Genomic DNA, 25464 nt, shown 5'->3' with positions numbered 1-25464 from the left:
TGTGGGGAGCCTTTCCCTTCTCCAGGGGACCTTCTCAATCCAGGTATCGAACCCAGGTCTCCCACATTGCAGGCGGATTCTTTACCAGCTGAGCCACAAAGGAAGCCCCAGGGAATTCCTCTATTAAACATAAGCAGTACACAAAAACAGAAATTAAAATGGTGTGGAATTGGTATAAAAATAGATATAAATCAATGGAACAAAAGATATCATGTTCAGAAACAGAGCTATGTAAATATAGAAACTTGACATACGATAAAGGAGGCATTTCTCATCTTTGACCACCTGCACAGGAAAACCCTGATTCAAGCCACATTACCTCTTATTTCCGTCACCTCCACTGTCTTCTCAAAACAGAAGTCAGAGTGATTCTGTTAAAAAATGTTTCCATTTAAAGAATTATATACCATAACCAAGTGAGATTTATCCCAGCAATGTAAAGGTGGCTCAATATAAGAGAATCAATCAATGTAATACGTAACTTCTACAGAATGAAGGAAATACACCTGACCATCTCAACTGACATGGGCATTTGACAAAATCAAATACTCTTTCATGATATAAAGTCAGAAAACTAGGGAGAGAAGGGAATTTCCTCCACACAATAAAGAGCACTTATGAGAAACGCAGTTAACATAATACTCAACGGTAAAAGACTGAAGATCTTTTCACCTAAAATCAAGATCAAGACAAAGATACTCCTTCCACCAATGCTATTGAACAGAGCACTGAAATTTCTAGCCCCAGAGAAATTAGATATAAGAAATAAAAGGCAATAAATTGGAAAGAAGTAAAACTCTATTCACAGATGACATGACTGCGTCTATAAAAAAAAGTCCCAAAGAAACCACAAGAAACTTACTAGATCTAATAAGCAAATTCAGTAAAGTTACAGGGTACATGATCAAGACACAAAAACCAGCTGAGTTTCTAGACAACAGCAATGAGCAATCTGAGAGGAAACTTAAAAAGCAATCTCGTTTACAATAGCATCTAAAAAAATAAAATACCCAGGAGGTGAAATGAAAAACCTGTACATCACAACCTACAAAACATTGCTGCCAATTAAAGAAGACATTTCATTCACGAAGAAGACAAGTTCCACCACAACAAATGGAACACCACCTGTGTTCACGGAAAGAAGACTTAATATTGTTAAGATGTTATACAACCCCAAGCTATCTACAGATTCAACACAATCTCTATCAAAATTCCAAAGGCCCTTTTTTTTTGCAGAAATGGAAAAGCTAATCCTCAAATTCATATGGAATTGAGAATTCCCTGGTAGTCCAGTGATGAGGACTCATCACTTTAACTGCTGTGGCCCGGATTCAATCCCTGGTCAGGGAACTAAAGTCTCGTGAGTCACCAAGCATAGCCAAAAAAAAAAATTCATAGGTAAAATGGTTCCACCACTGTAGAAAACAGTTCCTCCAAAAGCTAAACACATAATTATCATATGATCCAGCAAGTCCACTCCTAGGTACAGACCCAAAAGAAACAAGAACTGGAAACAGGGACTCAAGTAGATCCTTGTAAGCCAGTGTTCAGCGCACCATTATTCACAATAACCAAAAGGGGGGAAAACCCAACTGTCTGTCAACAGATGAATGGATAAACAAAATATAGTATGTACACACAACGGAAACACATTCAGCCATAAAAAGAAATTAAGTTCTAATACATGGTACGACGTGGATGAACCTTGAGAACATCATGAGAAGTGCAAAACAACAAATACGATTCCACTTGCATATACTATCTAGAATAAGCAAATTCATAGAGAGCGAGCATATCAGAGGTTACCTGGGGCTGGACAGAAGGGCAGTGGAAAGCTGTTGCTTAATTAACCAGTTATAGAGTTCTGCTCTTCAAATACACCAAGCAGGTTCCCTCAGAGCCTTTGCACTTTCGTTTACCTCAGATAGCCACAAAACTAGCTCTCTCACTTCCTTCAGCTCTTTACTCAAAAATTACCCAGGTGGCAAAGAGGATAAAGAATCCTCCTGCAATGCAGGAGACCCGGGTTTGATCCCTGGGTGAGGAAGATCTCCTGGAGAAGGGAATGGCTACCCACTCCAGTATTCTTGCCTGGAGAATCCCATGGACAGAGGGGCCTGACAGGCCACAGTCCATGGGGTTGCAAAGAGTTGGACACGACTGAGCAACTAACACGAACAAAGAGTGAAGTAAGTCAGAAAGAGAAAAACAAATATCATATATTAACGATATATGTGGAATCTAGAAAAACAGCATTCAGTTCAGTTCAGTCGCTCAGTCGTGTCCAACTCTTTTCGACCCCATGAATTGCAGCACGCCAGGCTTCCCTGTCCATCACCAACTCCTGGAGTTCACTCAAACTCACGTCCATGGAGTCGGTGATGCCATCCAGCCATCTCATCCTCTGTCGTCCCCTTCTCCTCCTGCCCCCAGTCCCTCCCAGCATCAGAGTCTTTTCCAATGAGTCAACTCTTTGCATGAGGTGGCCAAAGTACTGGAGTTTCAGCTTTAGCATCAGGACTGATCTCCTTTAGAATGGACTGGTTGGATCTCCTTGCAGTCCAAGGGACTCTCAAGAGTCTTCTCCAACACCACAGTTCAAAAGCATCAATTTTTCGGTGCTCAGCTTTCTTCACAGTCCAACTCTCGCGTCCATACATGACCACTGGAAAAACGATAGCCTTGACTAGACGGACTTTTGTTGGCAAAGTAAGGTCTCTGCTTTTGAATATGCTATCTAGGTTGGTCATAACTTTCCTTCCAAGGAGTAAGCGACTTTTAATTTCATGGCTGCAATCACCATCTGCAGCGATTTTGGAGCCCCAAAAATAAAGTCTGACACTGTTTCACCATCTATTTGCCATGAAGTCATGGGACCAGATGCCATGATCTTCGTTTTCTGAATGTTGAGCTTCAAGCCAACTTTTTCACTCTCCTCTTTCACTTTCATCAAGAGGCTTTTTAATTCCTCTTCAAACGGCATAGATGATCTTATTTGCAAAACAGAAACAGAAACATAACGCAGAGAACAAACGTATGGACACTAAGGTGGGGAGAAGGGGGGGATTAATTGGGAGACTGGGATTAACACAAATACACTACTGATACTAGGTATAAAATAGCTAACTAATGAGAACCCACCACATAGCACAAAGAACTCTACTCAGTGCCCTGTGGTGACCTAAATGGGAAGGAAGTCCAAAAAGAGAGGATATATGTATACGTGTAGCTGATTCACTTTGCTGTACAGTAGAAACTAACACAACATTGCAAAGCAACTATACTCCAATAACACTAATTCAAAAAAAATTACATTCTCAGCCAGGCCTTGCCTGACCACCTTACTTTAAAATTTCAGTTCCCTACCCTCATCCACACTCCTCATCTCTCCTTCATTATTCTCCATGGAATTGTCACCTTCTTGACATACCAGGCATTTGACTTATAGCCTATCTCTCTCCAAAATGTAAACTTCCCAAAACAGAGCGATTTGTGTTTGTTTTGTTCACTGATGGACCTAGAGCGGCGCTCGGTAAATATCTGTGTAATTAAGAAGGGGAGATCACTGTTCAATAGCATGAAAATCTAACTGCCCTACCCATAGACTTCAACTCCCTAAAAATTAACGTGCCTAAGTACTCTGATTTAAAACACTACTAAATTAGCATCTTAAGGATGTTAATATCCGCTTCTGTAAGGAGAATATTTACATACTGACACATAACCAGAAAACAACTCAATTTTAACCAGGGAAAAAAAAACAATAACAACAACAAAAACAAAATTAAAGACTGAATATTTTGAATTCAAAAATCCAACATGATTTGTTACATTACACAAAAGGGAGGCGGAAAAGGAGAACGAAGATGCCCATCCCTAAGGAACCTCCCACCCAAAGCCCAGAGACCTACTCTGTGGGACTCAGAACCTCCAGGTAAGAGAAGGCTAGAAAGATACCCCAGGGCCTGGAGCCTGAAGCAAGGTTGGAGGGACACGTTACCCTGAGATGAGCCAGTTCAACGGGACTCGTCCATCAGCTGGATGACTTGTGCAGCGACCCAACACCACAGCCTCGAACCAGGTATCAGGGTTCGATACCGATTCAACAGACTCCCGCGCTGCGGAGCCCACGCGGGAGGATCACGGCGCACACAGTGACGCGTCACTCCTGGGACACGGACCTTCCCCTCCCCTCCGTCCGGGCTCCGCCACGCCCCCAAGTCCTCCGCTCCCGGAGCGCTGAGCTGCAGCCCCTCCCACCCAAGCCCAGCTGGCTACTCGGCGCGCATGCGCAATTGGGGAGGGGCTCGCCGCCGCTAAGCCCTACGGGAAGTGTAGTCTCCGCGCGGGCGCCGGTGGGCCGCCCGAGTCCTACGTCTCAGCGGTACCTGGAGAAGTCAGAACAGCTTCCCCTCAGCCGGGTCCTCGTCTCCATCTTCACACCTGTCCGGTCACCTCACGCTCACTCCCCAGTCCCACGCGCTGGGCTTCCGTCAGAGCGGGCCGCAGAGGAGAGCCCGAGACCCGATACTCGCTTCAGCGGGCTGTGCTGGAGGAGGCGGGGTCCACTGCCCGCCTCCCGCCGCCCCCCTCCCCGCCCCCTCCCCTCCTCCCCGGCGGGCGTCGGGCCGGTGCCCGGAGAGCGGCGGCGGCCCCCGCAGCGGCCGCTGGAGGGGCGGCGGCGGCGGCGGTGGGCGCCGCGGGCGATGCCCCTGCCCGGCTGCTCCGGCGCGGGGCGGTGCGAGCGGCGGCGGCGGCGGGGGAGCAGGCAGGGGGCGGCGGCTGCCACAGAGGGGCCGAGAACTGGCGGCGGCGGCGGTCGTGAAGGGCACCGGCGGCGGCGATGATGGTAGTGCTGATGTGAGTGTCTGCTGACTGGGGGACCCGGGGGCTGCCGAGCCCGAGGCGGGCGGCCCGGCGCAGAGCGGGAGCGGGAGGCCAGGGGCGGCGGAGGGATGCTGAGTGCCCAGTGCGGAGCCGGGAGACGCCGCCCGCCCGCCCGCCCGCTCGCCCGGCCGCCGCAGCCCGTCCGGGAGAGGCGGGGAGCCCGGCGCTGCGGCGGCCCGATGTGGGGGTCCCGGGCAGAGGCTGGGGCAGCGCAGGCCGAGGGGCGTCTGCGATTGTTCTCAACACCCCCTCCCCCACCCCACCCCGTGTGTCTGTTTGTCACTTGCAGCTGAAGATGGAAAGAGCCAGGCGAAGGGGAGGCGGCGGCGGCGGCGGCGGCCGTGGCCGCGGCGGCAAGAATGTAGGGGGTTCTGGCCTAAGCAAGAGTAGACTGTACCCCCAGGCCCAGCACTCCCACTACCCCCACTACGCGGCTTCAGCCACCCCTAATCAGGCTGGGGGCGCAGCCGAAATCCAGGAGCTGGCCTCCAAACGAGTGGACATCCAGAAAAAGAGGTTTTACCTAGACGTGAAGCAGAGCTCGCGGGGCCGGTTCCTCAAGATAGCCGAAGTCTGGATAGGGAGAGGCCGGCAAGACAATATCAGAAAGAGTAAACTGACCCTCTCCCTGTCGGTGGCAGCGGAGCTGAAGGACTGTCTAGGGGACTTCATCGAGCACTATGCCCACCTGGGCCTGAAAGGCCACCGGCAAGAGCACGGTCACGGCAAAGAGCCGAGCTCCAGGAGGAGACAGAAGCACTCAGCGCCCTCCCCGCCGGTCTCGGTGGGGTCCGAAGAGCACCCTCACAGTGTCCTCAAAACAGACTACATCGAGAGGGACAACAGGAAATACTATCTAGACCTGAAGGAAAACCAGCGGGGTCGCTTCCTAAGGATTAGACAAACCATGATGCGGGGTACTGGCATGATAGGTTATTTTGGCCACACTTTGGGCCTGGAGCAGACTATTGTCCTCCCAGCTCAAGGAATGATCGAGTTCCGTGACGCCTTGGTTCAGCTCATCGAAGACTATGGCGAAGGGGACATCGAAGAACGCAGAGGTGGAGACGACGACCCCGTGGAACTCCCCGAGGGGACTTCTTTCAGAGTGGACAATAAAAGGTTCTACTTTGATGTGGGCTCTAATAAATATGGAATTTTCCTGAAGGTAAGTGAGGTGAGGCCACCTTACCGTAATACTATTACCGTTCCGTTCAAGGCTTGGACAAGGTTTGGGGAGAATTTTATCAAGTATGAAGAAGAGATGAGGAAAATTTGCAACAGCCATAAAGAAAAGAGCATGGATGGCAGAAGGGCCAGTGGTGAAGAACAAGCGTGCCTCGACTAAGATGAAAGTGAACTCCATCAGGCAAAAGTTAAAATCATAGATTGGCTAAAAGAACTGATCCATACTCATTTGAAGAAATTTCTCCTCTTTGGGGGCCCTTTGTTATCAGTAATACCTCTAGTAGTTTATACTTCAAGGAGTCTGATTCTTATGTTATGTTACCCGTAGAACACTCTAATTCTTATGGGAACTCCTGCCTTCCCAGAGCTAAATAGTTTAGCTGCTTCAACTGCTCCAGACTATTGAAGTATGCAGATCAGCACAAAGTATGACATTCTGACCTTCCAAGTACCCTAGCTAAGATTTACATTGCACTATGACATAAGCCTGAAAAAATACATATACCTAATATGGAAGTGTGAATTTCTACTTAATAAGTTCCCCCAAAAAAGGATTCCATGCCTACTTCATTAAAAGCTGCTAGGATTACCTGTAGGACAGTTACCGCAGAAACAGAAATTGACTTCTATTCTAATATATTTATTTATTTATAAAAGGACAAGTTGAAATACATTCAATGTCCATTGGATAACTGAATATTAAACAGTCCCATTAAAGAATCAAATCTTAGTTACTATAGTATGCTATAATTTCAAATTTTGTGGTAACCCTACAGTTTACACTTGCCGTATCAACGCCATGAGAGTTTTTATTGGTTATTCTAAGCTAGTTACAATCCTATCTTCACCTCTGATGATTGTACCATATATTATTAGTGGCTTTCCAAAGTTTCAGGAATTACTTTTTATGTCACTGTTGCGTGGGAGGCTTCATCCTATGGCTTTGCTATGGAAATCTTGATATTTTAGCTTTTCATACTAATTTGAAGGTTGTAAGAGGTTCTTTCCCAAAATATATCATAGACTCAAGGTGTTACAGTTTTTGCTGCTGCTTTAACACGATTTCAGAGGGGTTGGTGCACCAGTTATCTGATATAAAAACACATCTATAATAATATATTTTAGTAGCACTTTTAGCACCTTAAGACCATTTCAACACTTCCAGTATAAACCTGACTTTTACAGGTGTTTTAATTCCAGGAAAAGTTTTCTCTTTTCTAAAAAGCATTTAGAATAAACATAAAATTTCAGCCTGAAAAAATATTATTTGAAGATTGGTTATAAGCATATTTGAAAAGAAAATTCAGGCATTTTCCAAGGTGCTCTTTATGATACTTAAAAAAGTTTACTTACACAAGACTCACCCATTTACTTGTATGAAAAATTACTTTCCAGGAAGTGCCACTGCAATTTTCCAACACCTAAGCAGTTTTTTAAACAAGTGGATATAATGTATATGTGTACCAACCCACCCTGTATTAACTGACTGAAATTTTATCTGTTGAGCTGCATTTTATTCTGAATGAAATTACTGTCTTTTCTCTTGGCTTTCCTCACCTCCCACACAATAAGTCCATATAATCATGTTTAGGAGCCAAACACTGATTTCAACCCCTAAATATAGCTCTCATTGATGAGAGCTGACTGCACGGATTGAGATCAGAATGTAGCTCTTCTTCTATACGCTATAAGTAATTCACAATTATTTTAACAGTTGTTTTCCCTCCAGAGGTTGTCCCCCAAAAGGTCACTAAATGAGATGAATTAAGAAAATTAATTTCACTAATTCATGTTACTTAAAAACAAGCAGTCAGTAACCCAGACGTATATGCTGGTGTTGGCTTACGGATTGTATTTCCGGTTTCCTCAAACAGTGTGAAGGAATCTCACTAGTTCATTATAATTGTGGACCATCTGGATCACTGTGGAACAGCTGAAGGTTAGAAGATGATGTTAGTACTAGAGTTAATAGCACATGGTGGGTGTTGAGACTCTAAAAGTAGCAAGGATCTTTAAACAGTCCTCACTGTAAAGTAACTATTATAGGCTTGATAAAAAGTAGCTTTGGGGTCTAGGAAGGAATGGTGTGCCCTTGAATTACAATACTACTGATTGCTTTGCTGCCCATCATAGTGCCTATGAATAATAACCTGTCAGATTTTGGCAAACTGGAGCTGTGAATATTCCACTATTTGAGCATTCCTATCACTATTGCTGTGACTGTGTACTCTCTCTTAAAACCTTCTCTTCTAATATATTTATATCCGTTAAGTCTAAATAATTTCCTTTTTGGATTTTACTCTGGTAAGATTTGAGTGTGTGTGTCTATATATATATACATATATGTGTATGTATATATGTGTGTGATATATATATATACACACACACACACTACTATGTCAGACGTAAATATCTTTAACTCATTGTATATAAATATTATTAGTTTAATTTTCATTAACAATTTAAGTTAAAAATGGGTTAAGCAGCCAAATTTTCTACATGGTATGTATACTTCAAAGTTTTTACCATCTCAAAGCTATAGATTGCATAGATGCATATATACCGGCAGTTGAATATACTTTAAAATCATTAAGCCTTCTGCCAGTCCTTTAGTTTCTTTTTTTTCCAAAGTTAATGTTCACTGAAAAAGGAAATGATGCTATGATTTTTTGATACTTAAAATTTCCAATCATTCATTAGCCATAATCCAGTAAGATCCAGTCCAAAACTCTGGTATTAGGACATGTATTGCCATGTATCTTATAAAATAAGCTACTACTCTTATCTGTGCAATATACATTTTATTTATTGTCATTTGTATCACAAATGGAGCTGCACATGTACATGGTATTCTTCAAAATACTAGGATCCCTGCCTTGAAGATATAAAACTCTTAAGGCAACTGGATGTTAGCAATCAAAAAGTGAGCATTTAAGTTAGTAACCAAAATTACTCTTTCACTATATAATTCTAAAACACTGATGATGTTTGCACATAATAATCCAAGCATAATGTGGTACAGACTCAAAACTGTAATCATATAAGCTGATAGTACAAAGTCTGGAAACGGGTTCCTCTTCATTGTTGGCAGTGTGCTCCTACCAATTGAAAGCAGCACTAATCTGTTGCTTATATGCAAGAGATGCAATGTATTATAAAAGAATTCAACTTCTGCCACATTTTATAATTTTCCTTGTTAAAGCCCCAAACTGCCATGTCCCTTAAACTTGAGTCAAACACAAGCTTATTTGCACTAAAGAGCATGGCCAAAAATAAATGACAGGGTGGAAAAGCTAGTTGGAACCTCTTGAAATAATGGGTTCTAATGGGGGAATTTCACATTTGTCTATTTGAAAGCTATATGGTCCAGGCAGACAATCTGTCAGTTCACTAATTTAATAATGCACTTTACCTTTTGTATATAAAAGATGTACATTTATGCCACTTGACTGGTGGGACGTGTTTCAATAACTGTGTAGTTTAGAATCTGTAGGGTGAGCTCTTGCATGCATATGTTTATGTTGGAACTGCTGTAGTAACAAGTTTCCATTCAACCAGTGTCATGGAGAAGGGTAGAAGATGCCTCTGAAGTAAATCCCAAGACACCTAACAAAGAATTTTAGAGTTCGTATTTGTATTCTTAAGGACTAGAATCAATTACTAAAACTCTTTCTAGCCCAGACTAGTATTACAGTTGAAATTATATCTAATTGAGACTCCCCATAATACCCTGAAAATGAATTTTGGGAATTTGTGCAAAAAAAAAAAAGCTTTTAATGATTCTGTTTCATTTTTGATGCATGTTTCACTTACTAATGAAAAGACAGTACCTGGTACTGTATTAGAATTCAAAGTATGATTGGCTGATATGGCATCATTAAGAAAATAACCAGACTAGAGACATAAAGTTCAAATTAAGGAAATGCAAAGAAACTAAGAACAACTGCTAAAATAAATATGACGTTATTTCAAAATTTGCAGAAGAGCTAACTTTCACCAACCGAAAAGGGTATTAGGGGATTTAGTGTATCCTTCCATCCTGAAAACTTCCTAAGATGTACATTTGAAAAGTAGATAAATGTTGCTTAATAATAGGTTGTATGTACTTTACTAAGAAACACTGTGTACTAACGATTCATCAAGAGTATACTATATTTACTGCATTCATTTTATATATGTGGATAAGAATACATTATATAGAGTGATCCTATCTTAATATACTCATGTATTTATATTGTAATTTTGCAAATATTTTCAGTAAAATAAACATTTATCTGAGCTGCACAATCTGAAGAGGATGAAATTGAAATATACCCTCAGACATTCAGTTTTAATAAGCAGCTGCCATGGAAAGTTGATATATGTACTATCATTCCTTTAGATTTTATGTTTATTTTAATATTTAAATAGGACTTGATTGGAAACTTGAAGTAGTATACTGAAAATAATTTCTTCATAAGTATGAGTTTCTTTTTTCCCGCTTATTTCCAAGTGTCTTTCATTGGAACTATTTATAAAATCTTATTCCAAGCTTTATGTAAGAACTTTGCTTAGTCACCACGTAGTTTGAAGTCTGTCTTTTACCAAAACACCAAACATCTTTGGCAGGATAAAAGTCTAAAGTAAACCACAAAGAGAATTTAAAATTGACTCTATGCCAACACAATAATACAGGTGTAATATTTATCCCTGCCAAATACAGATTCTTAAAATCTTTCTGGAATTTCCTTCAAGATTCCTTGAGTTTCATAGAGAAATGATGGCTCATGGCTAGCCCATCAGAGGAAGAGAGGAGAGATGTTCGCATGCTGTTAAGACAATCTATAGTCCACAATGCTGTAGAAATGAGGTACAGGGAAATGTGTTTTTCCCAATTTAATGTCTTGTGAAAATTGAGTTTTTAGATCACAGTTACTCTGTCATACTCAAATTTATGTAGAAAAACAGTTTATATGTTAGTGTATTTTCTTGAGTAATGTCAAAAATTAATCTTTTCTCCTTAATTTGACATGGCTTTTTAAGTAATTTAAATTTATTTAATCAATATTTTTGAATAGGGAAAACCTGCATATAGTACAAAATTTAGATGCTCCAGATTGATAGACACTGAAAGGTAGCAACTAGTGTTACCAATTTCTTGTGTATCCTTCTAGAGTTACTCTGCATATACACACATATATATATACACATATTCTTTTAAAACATACAATTAAAAACATATAGACACTCTCTTGTACCCAGTAGTATCAGTAGTAGATCTATCATTATAAGTGTATTTTCCCCCTTCTCCTTTAGATGCCATGTTTGATCTAGTTACCGTAGCATTTAATTTGAGCTATTTATGACACCAAGGGAACCCCAAGGAAATTTCGAATGACTCCCATTGGAATTTACTTGAAGTGCAAATATATGTACATATCAGTTTTTAAATGTATAAATATTCAGTTCTCCTTCCTTATTCCAAACTACTTTGTGCTCATATCTCTCCCTCTTCTGCCCCTCAAAAAAGTGGTGGTCTTTTTCTTTATGTGATACAGTTCAGGATGTGAAATTGTTTACCCAAAGATTATTTTAAATTAACTGTGTCCTCACGAAAAATACCCATATTTAAAAGCTTTAATAAATTGTCACTTTTAATCAGTTTTTACTAATTATGTTACTATTATTTTTATATAAGACCTTACCATTATTAGAGAAAATCAATACTAGAACCACCACAAAAGGTTACAACCTGTTGAAGATTGTTGATTTAATAACATGAGCATTTATATATATAATAAGAAAAGTATCGTTATTAATGAATCATTCAGTTAGCACTTAGTCAAATCAAGACTAAACAAAAAACAGAAAATGCTAGTTCTGTTTATTTAAAGCATTGGGTCCCTTTGAGGGACCGAGTCTATCAGATTTCCTTGAGACCAAAAGGTACTATGATGATTTGGGAAAAGATTAAATACCTTAGGGCTATGTAGTTAAAAATACAACTAAACCATTTCTATTCTCTGCCAGAAGAATATTTGTTTTAAAATGTAGTTGCATAATTACTATTCTTGAAAATATAAACAAAGTTGCTTTAATAGTTCCCCAACCCCTCCTTGCAAAAAGTCGTAATTCTCCTTTTATTCACATCAAGGAGGCATTTTAAGGTCACTTCTCTAATAGCCAACAGGAAAAGATTATGATATGAAAGATTAACGTCCCATACTTGAACCATGAAGGATCCTATCTAGTTATGAATTAAAGCAACCAAAGTAAAAACTCCAATACCATTAGAAATATCTTAAAGAGTATATGGGTTGAGAAAGAATTTTTTATGGATTAGTATATGTAAACTTTATGAAAATGTTTAAAGACTTAAAAAATTAAAGCACTTTAATTCATCTTTAGAATAATCATAATTGATGGCATGATTTTCTGTTTGTAACATGAGAAAGGTGTTGTTAGAAAGCGAGATTGTCTTAAACATATATTTTTAAAGCTTAAAAGTTTGCTTCTGTCATTTTAGTGAACAACTCACTATCCTTTGCAGAGTCTATTACATTGGTTAAGATTTCCAGGTATTTACTTGTTTAAGCTTAAAATGGTTTGTAGTTATTGTTCCTTTCTTAAAGAGAGGGATCAAAAGGAAGGTAAATTCACCTTTGGAAAGAGTTTTGCTCACGTTTAGGCTAAAAATATTAATAATTTTCCATCCTTGTAGCTCAGTCAGTAAAAAATCTGCCTGCAGTGCAGGAGACCTGGGTTCCATCCCTGGGTTGGGAAGATCCCCTGGAGAAGGAAATAGCCACCCACTCCAGTATCCTTGCCTGGAAAATCTCATGGACAGAGGAGCCTAGTGGGCTGCAGTCCACGGGGTCGAAAAGAGTCAGGCATGACTGAACAGCTAAAACACATCCTTCATTAAAGAGAAGTTTCCCATGTTGATGCTTTCTGGTAAATTTTTTTCCAAACTTTACCTTCTTTGCAATATCCCTTGTGAGAGAGCGCTTAGCCTTATTGAGGCCAATAACATCTAGTAAATAAAATCTTACTGGAAATGAATTAGTGCTGCTGTAGTGGAAGTAGTTGGTAATGTGAATGTGGAGAGAATACTCTTTTAAATGAGATATACGATTTCTTCTTGAGTGTTGTTTACTTTTTTCTAAGATTGAATAGCCGTTGTCTGTACTTTGATTTTTACCTCTTTATACTTCATTTCCATATTATTCTACTCAAACTATTCATTGTTTCCAGGAAATACTAGGAGTAAAGAAAAAGGAAAGTAATCCCTAAGAAAAGAGTTTACAGTATTTAAAAATTTTAAAGTCACTCAAAGTGTAAGATTGTGGGGAAAATGCTTTTTTTGGTTTTAGTCTTTATCAAGGGATTACCTTGTAGGATCTGCCTGCAGTGTAGGAGACCCAGGTTTGAACCCTGGGTTGGGAAGATCCCCTGGAGAAGGAAATGGCAACCCACTCCAGTATCCTTGCCTGGAAAATCTCATGGACAGTGGAGCCTGGTGGGCTGCAGTCCATGGGGTTGCAAAGAGTTGGGCACGACTGAGCAACTAGTACTAATTACTTAGATCGTAAAGTATCTACCTGCAATGCAGGAGACCCAGGTTTGATCCCTGGGTTGGGAAGATCTTTTGATAAGTCTTTATCAAGATAGCAATATAAATCTGATTATTTGATATGGGTAGAGGCAGAATGTCTTAATCTGAGATGCCTATATTGAAATATTCAGTATTTTGGTTTTTTTAGAACAAATAATTGTGTAGGATAATTCAGGATTTTATTTATGGTTTGTTGTGGGTTTAATGAAGTTGTCTAGAGGTCACAAATATAAAAGAAGAAATAGAGAAGACAAAGGTGGTGGCTGATTATTTTGCTTGACTGTAACAAAAGAAATCAGTCTAATAGAACTGAGGTAAATAAGTCCTTCTCAGAACAAAATCTATTTATTTAACCTTTGAAAGAGCATTTGAGAAAGAATGATAAGACCTAATTCTGCCAGTGTATGGCCTGACCCTGAGCAAATTATTTAAGTTTGGTTCGATTGTTTCTTTATATGAAACATGAACAATTTTGTCCTAGAAGCTAGGGTTCCCTCCTACTCTAAACTTTTAAAATTCTGTATTGAAGGAGAGCGAAAGAAAAAAATAGATGAAAAATACCTGAACTGGTAAGTGTAAGAGATGCTCTCTTTATATTAAAAACAACTGTAATAATGTAACAACCTGAGAGGATGCCAGAAAGACTAGCAGAAGTATCAGTTGTAGAATGTGTGTATCCCTGTAACCACACAAGAGAAGATTTTGTTCCTAGCCTTCTTTAGAACCAAATTGTTGTATACTTACTCCATAACTATCCTAGGCTTTAAATTTTTTACCAAATATTTTTGTTGTCTATTCAAGGTCTGCTTTTTGGAAAGCAGCATCTCTGGGTCTATACATACTGTAGTCATTTTTTTATGTTAAGAATTATTAAAGTTAACATCAGTTTTTGAAATGCCATTGTTCCAGAATTAACCATAAATTATATTGCTAAATAATATACTTCAATTATCATCACATTGGTCCCTGACAATCAGATACTTCCTTTGACCCCAATCTCCTTGGTCCTATTGAATGTCCTATATTACAAGTCATGACATTTAACAGAGAATATCAAGAACGCTGAACTTCCAACAGTATTGTTCTGCTGTAGAGGACTGTAACTACTAGGGTGTGCCAAGATAAAACATAATAAGTTTGTTTTATTTTTGTTTTTAGCCTTGAGAAACTGCAGAGGTTGGTGACTGGAGAGACAAGAAGCATCACACGGGTTTTTGTCTCAGAGGCTTTTATTTAGGCATCCCAGTCCTGCACTGAGCACTGCCAGCATCACTGCCAGTAGGGGGAGTTGAAAAGAGTGACTGGCCTCCCGGGTGGCTCAGCTTTAAAGAACCCGCCTGCCAATGCAGGAGATACGGGTTCGATCCCTGGCTTGGGAAGATCCCCTGGAGAAAAAATGGCAACCCAATCCAGTACTCTTGCATGGAAAAATCCCATGGACAGAGGAACCTAGAGGACTTAGAGTCCATGGGATGGCAAAGAGTCAGGCATGACTTAGCAACTAAACAACAGCAATCACAAAAAGTGACACCTTTCTCTCTAAACCCGTCTTTTGGAGGCCCATTTCTTTATCAAAGACAGCATTTTAGAGCAAGCAAAGTGTATTTTGAAGTGCATATACACATATGTGATCTGTCAATTTCAAAAATACCTGTGCACATAAATTCCATTGCAGAAGCATTTAATGAAAGCCTGGTGGTGGTTCATGCTAGTAATCTGATCAACAGATTCTGTAGAGTGAATTGGCTGTTGTAGAAGGTTTTTTTTTTTTTTTCTCTCCTTGTCCTCAAAATAGCAGATCCATTTTAGATTCATGATTGCTTCTTCTTCAGTGTAGTTTGAAATCTAACTCAGATGAAAAATAATACTTCAGTTTGGCAGTTCTTTACCCTGGCCATTTTGTAGAAATGTTTCTCAGTTTCCCATTTCAAACCCTCCAAGCAGCTTTACCAAAAGAACACACCTAAGTGACAGAATTACCCAGCAAATGAAACAACAAAATCTTGAGCTAATGACTTAGGAATAAAGATATGGATACGTACAAAACACCTTGTATGTACAAAACTTTTGTACAAAATGTACGGAACTTTTCTTATCATTTGCTAATTTACTTCAGAAACAGCTATATTTTATTTCTAGGTCCTTTAAACTAGCAATGTGATTTATACCAATGATTGTCAGTCTAGAATTAAATAAGTAGAATAGTCTGAAGTTTCAGTTGCATTTATTATGGGGTTTTATCTATTGGTTAGGATGCTTAAAGGGCTTGCCAAGTGGCTCAGTGGCAAAGAGTCTGCCTGCCAATGCAAGAGACGCAAGAGACTCGGGTTCTAGACTCACAAGGACTCTTCCTGAGTCAGGAAGATCCCCTGGCCCCCTGGAGGAGGAAATGGCACCCCACTCCAGTATTCTGGTCTGGAAAATCCCATGGACAGAGGAGCCTGGTAGGCTACAGTCAGTCCACAGGGTTGCAAGTCAGACACTTTTGCGTCAGACACAATTGAGCAACTGAGCACACATAAACACATCGATCGTTGTTGAGTAAATTCCCCCATGAGGGTAAACCATGTTATCATCAGGCATAAAAATAGAACTTGAAGTTCTGCCACTTATAAATAATCTTCCTTATTTTTCCCGTCCCTTCTGTACATTTTACCCTATTGAAAGTGGTGGTGGTTGTTCAATTGCTAACTTATATCTGACTGTTCACAACCCCATGGCCTGCATTGTGCCAGGCTTCCCTGTCCTTCACCATCTCCCAGAGTTTGTTCAAACTCGTGTGCATTGAGTCGGTGTTGCCATCCAACCATCTCATCCTCTGTCACTCCCTTCTCCTTCTGCCCTCCATCTTTCTCAGCAACAGAGTCTTTTCCAGTGAGTCGGCTCTTGCATCAGGTGACCAAAGTATTTGGAGCTTCAGCTTCAACGTTAGTCCTTCCAATGAATATCCAGTGTTGATTTCCTTGAAAGTGGTTCAGTTCAGTTCAGTTCAGTCGCTCAGTCGTGTCCGACTCTTTGCGACCCCATGAATTGCAGCACACCAGGCCTCCCTGTCCATCACCAGCTCCCGGAGTTCACTCAGACTCACGTCCATGAAAGTGGTTAAGGACTCATTTTCTCCCACTACCACCATGGCCCCTCTTTATCCTATTTATTTGTTCCAATGACTATTGAAACACCACAACGAAAGGCTAAAGCTCATTTTGAAAATGTATAAACGGCCCTATGAACTTGACTTTGGACTCTAAGAAAGAAGGGCTGCTGCTTCACTTAACTAATTTCAGCACTGATTAGAACTTCTGTATAACAGTTTAAGATGAAGAGAAAACATTTTACTTGGGATGATACAGCCTGAAGGGTCAGTTACTCCCACTTTTCAGTACCCAGCAGATCTTCAGAAAATATTTTGACTAGCATGATTGACAGGTAATTTCAGAAATGAATTTAGCCTCTAGGAAAATTGGCACCATGACCATTTTCAAACAGAAGGTGTTAACAAAATGGAGAGTCAAATAAGATTTATCAGTACTAATAACTACTACCATGCTCTAGGAAGTACTAATAACTATTGTCTTCCATGCTCTAGGCTTTGCTAGACATCTTCTACCATTCAGTTCAGTTCAGTTCAGTCACTCAGTCGTGTCCGACTCTTTGTGACCCCATGAACCACAGCACGCCAGGCCTCCCTGTCCATCACCAACTCCCAGAGTCCACACAAACCCATGTCCATCAAGTCAATGATGCCATCCAACCGTCTCATCCTCTGTCGTCCCCTTCTCCTCCTGCCCTCAATCTTTCCCAGCATCAGGGTCTTTTTCAATGAGTCAGCTCTTCGCATCAGGTGGCCAAAGTATTGGAGTTTCAGCCTCAACATCAGTCCTTCCAATGAACACCCACGACTGATCACCTTTAGGATGGACTGGTTGGATCTCCTTGCAGTCCAAGGGACTCTCAAGAGTCTTCTCCAACACCACAGTTCAAAAGCATCAGTTCTTCAGTTCTCAGCTTTCTTCACAGTCCAACTCTCACATCCATACATGACCACTGGAAAAACCATGGCCTTGACTAGATGGACCTTTGTTGGCAAAGTAATGTCTCTGCTTTTTAATATGCTGTCTAGGTTGGTCATAATATTCCTTCCAAGGAGTAAGGTCTTAATTTCATTGCTGCAGTCACCATCTGCAGTGATTTTGGAGCCCAGAAAAATAAAATCGGTCACTGTTTCCCCATCTATCTGCCATGAAGTGATGGGACCGGATGCCATGATCTTCATTTTCTGAATGTTAAGCTTCAAGCCAACTTTTTCACTCACCTCACTTTCATCAAGAGGCTCTTTGGTTCTTCACTTTGTGCCATAAGGGTGGTGTCATCTGCATATCTGAGGTTATTGATATTTCTCCCGGCAATCTTGATTCCAGCTTGTGCTTCCTCCAGCCCAGCGTTTCTCATGATGTACTCTGCATATAAGTTAAATAAGCAGGGTGACAATATACCGCCTTGACATACTCCTTTCCCAATTTGGAACCAGTCTGTTGTTCCATGTCCAGTTCTAACTGTTGCTTCCTGACCTTCTACAGTTATCCTCATTTTAATATAATTTTCTAGAGTCTTAGAAACTGGTTCAGAATATATTTGATGCTTACTGACACAAAGCCAAAGAGTGCTCAGTTAGGCCAGACTGCATTTAAGACTTAGTCTGAGATTTAACCCCCAACTAATAAAGCACAATCTACCCCAGCCACCACTGTCAATAAATCTGCCTACAGTTACTGGGAATTCTTTTTAATCCAAAACTTCCCTACACCTGGGCTGGTACCACCAAAAGACACTTACTTATATGAACATTTATCTAGCTGGTTAAAGTATGATGCTAATCCAACTTACTTGATTTTTGTTGTAGATTACAGATTGAATCTCTCATCTTGACCACTTATTTCAAATAAATGTGAATAAGTCTTTAAAGAGATCAGATGATGAAAATGCAGATGATCACCCCAATTCTACCCAAAGGGAACAGAGGAAACAAATTACTATTCACTGTGGGTCAGTTCAGTTCAGTTGCTCAGTCACGTCCGACTCTTTGCAAGCCATGAACTACAGCACGCCAGGCCTCCCTGTCTACCACCATCTCCCGGAGTCCACCCAAACCCATGTCCATTGAGTCGGTGATGCCATCCACCCATCTCATCCTCTGTCATCCCCTTCTCCTCCTGCCCTCAATCTATCCCAGCATCAGGGTCTTTTCCAATGAGTCAGCTCCTCACATCAGGTGGCCAAAGTATTGGAGTTTCAGCCTCAACATCAGTCCTTCCAATGAACACCCAGGACTGATCTCCTTTAGAATGGACTGATTGGATCTCCTTTCAGTCCAAGGGACTCTCAAGAGTCTTCTCCAACACCACAGTTCAAAAGCATCAATTCTTCAGCACTCAGCTTTCTTTATAGTCCAGCTCTTACATCGATACATGACCACTCGAAAAACCATAGCCTTGACTAGACGAATCTTTGTTGGCAACTGTGGGTCTACAATTTAATTTTCATGATCCAAAGTCAACTGGTTATGTCAAACAGGTCTTAGCAATATTAGAGTTTCATTGGGCTTTTTTTTTTTTCTTTTTGGCAACTTTTTCTGTCATCCTGCTCTTTCTGCATTATTCCATTCATTTTCATATTTTAATTACCAAGTTTCTTCTTTTTCTTCTGAACTCCAAAAGGATGAACTGTGATGCCTGCCCTGTTTACAGATCCAGTGGTTTTCAAACTTTATGGGAATTAGAATCACCTAGAGGGTTTGTTAAACCAGTTTAGTGGCCCTTACCCCCAGAGTTTCTGTTCCTTAGGTTCGGGGAGTGAAGAGAGGACCAAGAATTTGTATTTCTCATATATTCACAGGTGACCCCATGCGGCCAATCTGGGGACCAAACTTAAGAACCAGTACTCTAGGCTGATATGATTCTACCTTAGCTACACAAGATGCTGAAGCAGAAACTTGGATCAAGACAACTGTAGCATCTTGCTGGGAAAAAGATCCAGCATTATTCCTTCTGCTTTAAGAAGTTTACAGATCTCAAAGTTGACAAAAAGATGGTTTTTTGCAGCTTTTTCTGCCATCCTACTCTTTCTGCTTTATGCCATTCACTTTCATATTTTAACCTTTTTGAATAAATTGACTAGAGGTTAGGTAAAGAATTATTTTCTTCCCTTTTTACCCTTTCATTACATTTAAGAACTTATTAGTTCCCTCTGATTTTTTGACAGCTATCTTGAGATAATTCTGATTGGAATTAACCATTATGAATCCTTATATGAAAAGCTTAGCTTTCAGATTTATGGAGACTGTAACATATTTTTGATTTATTGATAACTGCTAGATAATTCTTACTAAAGGAAAGTGAATAATTTCTATACTCAAGAATTGTTAATACAAGTTTTAGTGAATACTAAGTATTAGGACTTCAAGGGACCTTGCAATTAGTTTGGTCTCTTAAATTTACATTTTGTGATATACTCCGTGTACTTCAGAGGTTCATAATTACTAAAATAGGCTAGGTAAACAGATAATAAAGGTTAAAACTTAAAATGCTACTTAGCTCTCAAGATACATAAGTGGTAAGAAATACAGTATAATTTCTTTTGAAAGACTAATATTTTCACCATCTTCCTGAGTCCTATCTATATGCAGAGGATAGAGGAAATACACACTATAGTACTTTTTTCAGATTAACAATTGGACCCATTGATTTAAATTTAGAGATACTTCACCAAAATACTCACTGGGAATATTATTTGGAAATATAACTAACATATTTAAGAATAATTCATCTTATATTTGCCAACTTGAGGACATTCTATAATTAGCATGTTGATCAAAATAGCTATTTTATATATTAATATAATTAATAAATATGACTATATGTAAACTCTTAGCAGCTGTCATTTTAGTGGATCAGATCCTATCAAAAATACTAAATTCATATGTATACACTTGGTGGTTCTGCAAGTTCATTAACTTCTCTTTGCAGCTTCAGTGATTAGTGACTGAATGAGTGAATTCACAATGAGCAAATTCCTAATTGTGAAAAAGATTAACTGCTGATCTAGCAGAGATGGGCTTCCCTAGTGGCTCAGCTGGTAAAGAATCTGCCTGCAGTGCAGGAAACCTGGGTTTGATCCCTGGGTGGAGGGTTTGATCCCCTCACACATAATGCATAAAGGTAATTAATAAATCAGAAAAATAACTGGACTGTTGTAACTTTGATAACTCTTTTCTACTTAGAGTGAATTTCTTAGAAATAATGGTTAGAACTTTTGTAGTCAGGTCCTCTGTTAATTTAACAGGATAAAGAAGTGTGATTTCAATTTTTCTAATATCATTCTGAAAAAAGAGGAACTTTGTCACTTCCTCCCACCACTTGTTATTGTGAAACAAGAAGCAGCTTTCTAATTTTCATGAGCTTCACTACTTAAATGAATTAGTTAAGACAGGTTCCATGAAATTTGCCCTTCAAAATGAAATCCAACTTTAATTTTCATAATAAATTTTTTATTTTTAATCATTCTTTTCAGAAAGGATTTTTTCAAAGGAATAAATTTAGTATTATTTTTGCTTTTTTGAAAGTACTTATACAGGCTTATTTGGAAAGCCATGACAGTATGGTAAATTGGAAAACCACATTATTGGATATTATCAAATAAAGGTTTTCTTTATAGAAATCCAGATTAAATTCTGTTTGAAGGCTGAAGAAATAATATTTTCACTTTTTTTTTTTTTTTGCACTACTAATTTAAGATGGAAAGAAGCCGTGAAGTTTGCTAATTTCAGCTCGGATAGTCTGTATTAGAGATTAGGCTTCCAAGAAAGTTGATTATTGTTGCAAATAATACGTGTGATTCTCTCCTGCAGAATTTCAAGGCTTTACAAAAGGCTGAAGGATATTAGTGGCAATAATATCTAAATTCAGGGATCTAGTGTAAACCAATATGAAACTCAGTTCTCACGTGGAGAGTCCACTTTTTTTTCTGGTCACTTCTTAAACCATTTGTGCTTTCTGTGATACTATAACATACCCAAATTTCAAAAGGACAAGTACTAATACCTTTAAGAGAGAGACCTGAATACATTGAAATATATTATGCCAAAGTCTATAAACTGTATATGTATTATATATTTCTAACTAGCTAACTAAATTTTACTCTACAAGATTATTGTGTGTGTGTGTATGTATAAAATTATAAAGAGAGACCAGTTCTTTCTGCATCCCCTTCCATGCCTTGGAGAAGTAAGGACAAATTGGCTTCATCTTGTTTGTTACTATAATTGGTTGGCTGCCCTAAAGTGCTGCATTGAGAATTTGAAATTTGCATCTAGAGGGAAAGAGAGAAGAACAACATTCATGCCAAATATTTGCTATTTGGCTAAAGTCGTCTCTGCTTTAGAGCTATAAAGTTCTCATTGTAGTTCTGAAATTTTCTAACTTAGCCAGACAACTGGCCCTTGGAGCAGAAAACTGTCATGTGACTCACCTAGGAATGTGTCTCTTCTAATGCTTCAAGAGAATTTTGTGTTAATCTAATGGTCCCTCCTTTAACACAGCAGAGAATCTCTTCTGTGCCTCTGAAGAACTCAAAGGACCATGGTCATGATGATGTCATCAAGAATATCCTTCAGCATTAAACTCTATATTTGCCTTTAATGAATTCTAACTTCCATTAAAATGACAGCATTTTCTCCCTTTAAATCAGCCCAGAACCTCCCTGGTGGTCCAGTGGTTGAGAATCTACCTTCCAATGCAGGGGATGTGGGTTTGCTTCCTGGTTGGTGAACTAAGATCCCATGTACTACGCATTGAAGCCAAAATTCAGCCTAGACATTCTGAAACATTAGCATACATAGTAATTAAAAATGCAGGTTCTTGTCCCTATCCCTAGAGATTCTGATTTTGTTGGTCCAGAGTGAAGTTTGAGATTGGCTTTTTTCATTCTGATACAGATGGTCTGGAGGCCATTCTTTGTCTTAGACTTACAGTCTTTCTTCCATATCATTTTTGTAGCTGAAATTGCTTAAATTTTAATACTGTCAGCCATAACACGATGGAAGATGAGTTTTTGGTTATGTTATTAACAGGTAATATCTGTAGCTCTCTAAGAGAGGCTGAATACACAAATCCAAGTATTTAAGATTTTGTGCTGTCATATTAGGGGCTTCCCTGGTGACTCAGATGGTAAAGAGTCTGCCTGCAGTGCAGGAGACTTGGATTCCCCGGGTTCAATCCCTGGGTCCGGAAGATCCCCTGGAGAAGGGAATGGCTACCCACTTCAGTATTCATTGGCTAGCTTTCTGGGCAGTGATCACTGGGAATGTTAGTTCCCCCTCCTCTGAAATTCAGGTTCAAACTTCTTGATGTGTACCTACCGGTTACATTCTCCCCAGATCTGACAACCAAGATATTCTGAGTCTTTCCAGCCCAAATCAAATCCATAGGTAATTTGTCTTCTCACAAGTTGACCAAGTCTTGAATAACTTTCCTCAGCCTTATTTTTTTCGGCTATAACTTACAATTTAGTAGAAGTAGAAAAACATATCCTTAATCAATCTGAATTCCTCACTTCTAATCTTGCTCAACTTGTGTTTATGTGTGTTTAAAAGACTACATAACAAGAAATTTACTACCTTAACCACTTCTAAGTATATAGTTCATTGGTGTTTAAATATATTCAGCTTGTTATACAACCAGCGTCTGAAACTTTTTCATCTTCCAAAACTGAAACTCTATACCCATTAAACATTCCTCATCCTACCATCCCCATCTCCTGGCAACCCCCATTCTACTGTCTTCTCAACCTTTTTTCTCTATAAGCAAGATACTTAACTGTTCTTCCATCAATAATGGGTTTATAATTATTGCTACTTAGCTCTCCAAGTAGAATCCTTATATATCCTATATTGTTATAATTATTGTGCAAAAAGATTTACAATTACAGGACAATTACGCTTCTATTAAGAGCCCCTTATAATCTTTGGGTGACTATGAATGAGGATATTTTATTTTGGAAACTTGATTTACAGGGAAAGGTAACCCTTTATTCTTCCTGAGACTGAGAGGATTCCAATGGAATCTTTGTGCCTGTTTGTTGGAAGTCTGAAGTTACAGTTAGTTACCAGTGCAATTAGGCTAAATCCTGGAATTTCCTAAACTTTTCCTATGTACATCCTAGAATTGTCTTCTACTAGACAATTCTTGTATAATATAATAGATTACTTGTATAATATATATTTGTATATATAATAGATTGAAATTTACTTGTATAATATAATAGATTGGAAATTTTTCTGGTGTTTGACAGTGTTTTTTTCTTTTTAATTTTATTTTACTTTTAAACTTTACAATATTGTATTAGTTTTGCCAAATATCGAAATGAATCCGCCACAGGTATACCTGCGTTCCCCATCCTGAACCCTCCTCCCTCCTCCCTCCCCTACCCTTCCTCTGGGTCGTCCCAGTGCACCAGCCCCAAGCATCCAGTACCGTGCATCAAACCTGGACTGGCGACTCGTTTCATACATGATATTATACATGTTTCAATGCTATTCTCCCAAATCTCCCCACCCTCTCCCTCTCCCACAGAGTCCATAAGACTGATCTATTCATCGGTGTCTCTTTTGCAGTCTTGTACACAGGGTTATTGTTACCATCTTTCTAAATTCCATATATATGAGTTAGTATACTGTATTGGTGTTTTTCTTTCTGGCTTACTTCACTCTGTATAATAGGTTCCAGTTTCATCCATCTCATTAGAACTGATTCAAATGTATTCTTTTGAATAGCTGAGTAATACTCCATTGTGTATAAATATACAAGCAACTCCTACAGCTCAACTCCAGAAAAATAAATGACCCAATCAAAAAATGGGCCAAAGAACTAAATAGACTTTTCTCCAAAGAAGACATACAGATGGCTAACAAACACATGAAAAGATGCTCAACATCACTCATTATCAGAGAAATGCAAATCAAAACCACTATGAGGTACCATTTCACGCCAGTCAGAATGGCTGCGATCCAAAAGTCTACAAGCAATAAATGCTGGAGAGGGTGTGGAGAAAAGGGAACTCTCTTACACTGTTGGTGGGAATGCAAACTAGTACAGCCACTATGGAGAACAGTGTGGAGATTCCTTAAAAAACTGGAAATAGAACTGCCTTATGATCCAGCAATCCCACTGCTGGGCATACACACTGAGGAAACCAGAAGGGAAAGAGACACGTGTACCCCAATGTTCATCGCAGCACTGTTTATAATAGCCAGGACATGGAAGCAACCTAGATGCCCATCAGCAGATGAATGGATAAGAAAGCTGTGGTACATATACACAATGGAGTATTACTCAGCCATTCAAAAGAATACATTTGAATCAGTTCTAATGACAGTGTTGATGTTCACTAGGTGATTTCAGAATCTTTGCTTAGTACAGTACAAAACTGTTTACCTTTAAGTAGCTTTATTAGAAACCTAATGAAGAATAGCCATAAATAAAAATACATTTTCTGCAAGTAAAGTGTTTCACATGGTATTTTCAAAATCATTGGCAGTTGAGAAAAAACTCAACCCAAGAAACATTTTCAAAACTCTTCAAGTTTTTCCTCAAAAAGTTTCTCTTACTCTGTTCTTATTTCAAGAATTCAATAAAGCAGTATCCATCTAAATAACCAAAAATGCTATAATTACAAGAATTATGCTTATGTTCTTGGCATAAGGAAAACAATAAATTTTTTTGGCTTAAATTATCTTGGAACTG

The 25464-nt window shown here is 39.4% G+C and overlaps 3 protein-coding genes across 12 annotated transcripts in view; 2 read left to right on the top strand and 1 right to left on the bottom strand.

Moving 5' to 3' along the window:
* WRN (WRN RecQ like helicase) overlaps positions 1-4479 on the bottom strand; it is a 128245-nt gene extending 123766 nt beyond the window's left edge. For 3 of the 8 annotated variants that reach the window (XM_061404411.1, XM_061404412.1, XM_061404414.1), the window contains exon 1: positions 4001-4318. The gene's annotated coding sequence lies outside the window, so the exon portion shown is untranslated. Of the gene's footprint in view, positions 1-4000; positions 4324-4388 lie in introns of those variants that run through there. The other 5 variants (XM_061404415.1, XM_061404419.1, XM_061404413.1 and 2 more) reach the window with 5 other exon arrangements.
* Positions 3820-4825, top strand: LOC133240108 (uncharacterized). The gene is made up of 2 exons (XM_061404731.1): positions 3820-3934; positions 4266-4825. The coding sequence occupies exons 1-2, from the start codon at positions 3820-3822 to the stop codon at positions 4823-4825; spliced, it is 675 nt and encodes a 224-aa protein (XP_061260715.1).
* The window catches only part of PURG (purine rich element binding protein G), a 40693-nt gene continuing 20006 nt past the window's right edge, over positions 4778-25464 (top strand). For 2 of the 3 annotated variants that reach the window (XM_061404422.1, XM_061404421.1), the window contains exons 1-2: positions 4778-4860; positions 5177-6055. In XM_061404422.1, coding sequence (XP_061260406.1) covers positions 5183-6055 — 873 coding nt within the window. In that variant the 5' untranslated portion in view covers positions 4778-4860; positions 5177-5182. Of the gene's footprint in view, positions 4861-5176; positions 23999-25464 lie in introns of those variants that run through there. The other variant, XM_061404420.1, reaches the window with a different exon arrangement.

Source organism: Bos javanicus, chromosome 27 (genome assembly GCF_032452875.1).
Source record: "Bos javanicus breed banteng chromosome 27, ARS-OSU_banteng_1.0, whole genome shotgun sequence".
NCBI classification, from domain to species: Eukaryota; Metazoa; Chordata; class Mammalia; order Artiodactyla; family Bovidae; genus Bos; species Bos javanicus.
The sequence above is the reverse complement of the archived record's forward strand: the minus strand, read 5'-3'. Positions and strand labels throughout refer to the sequence as shown.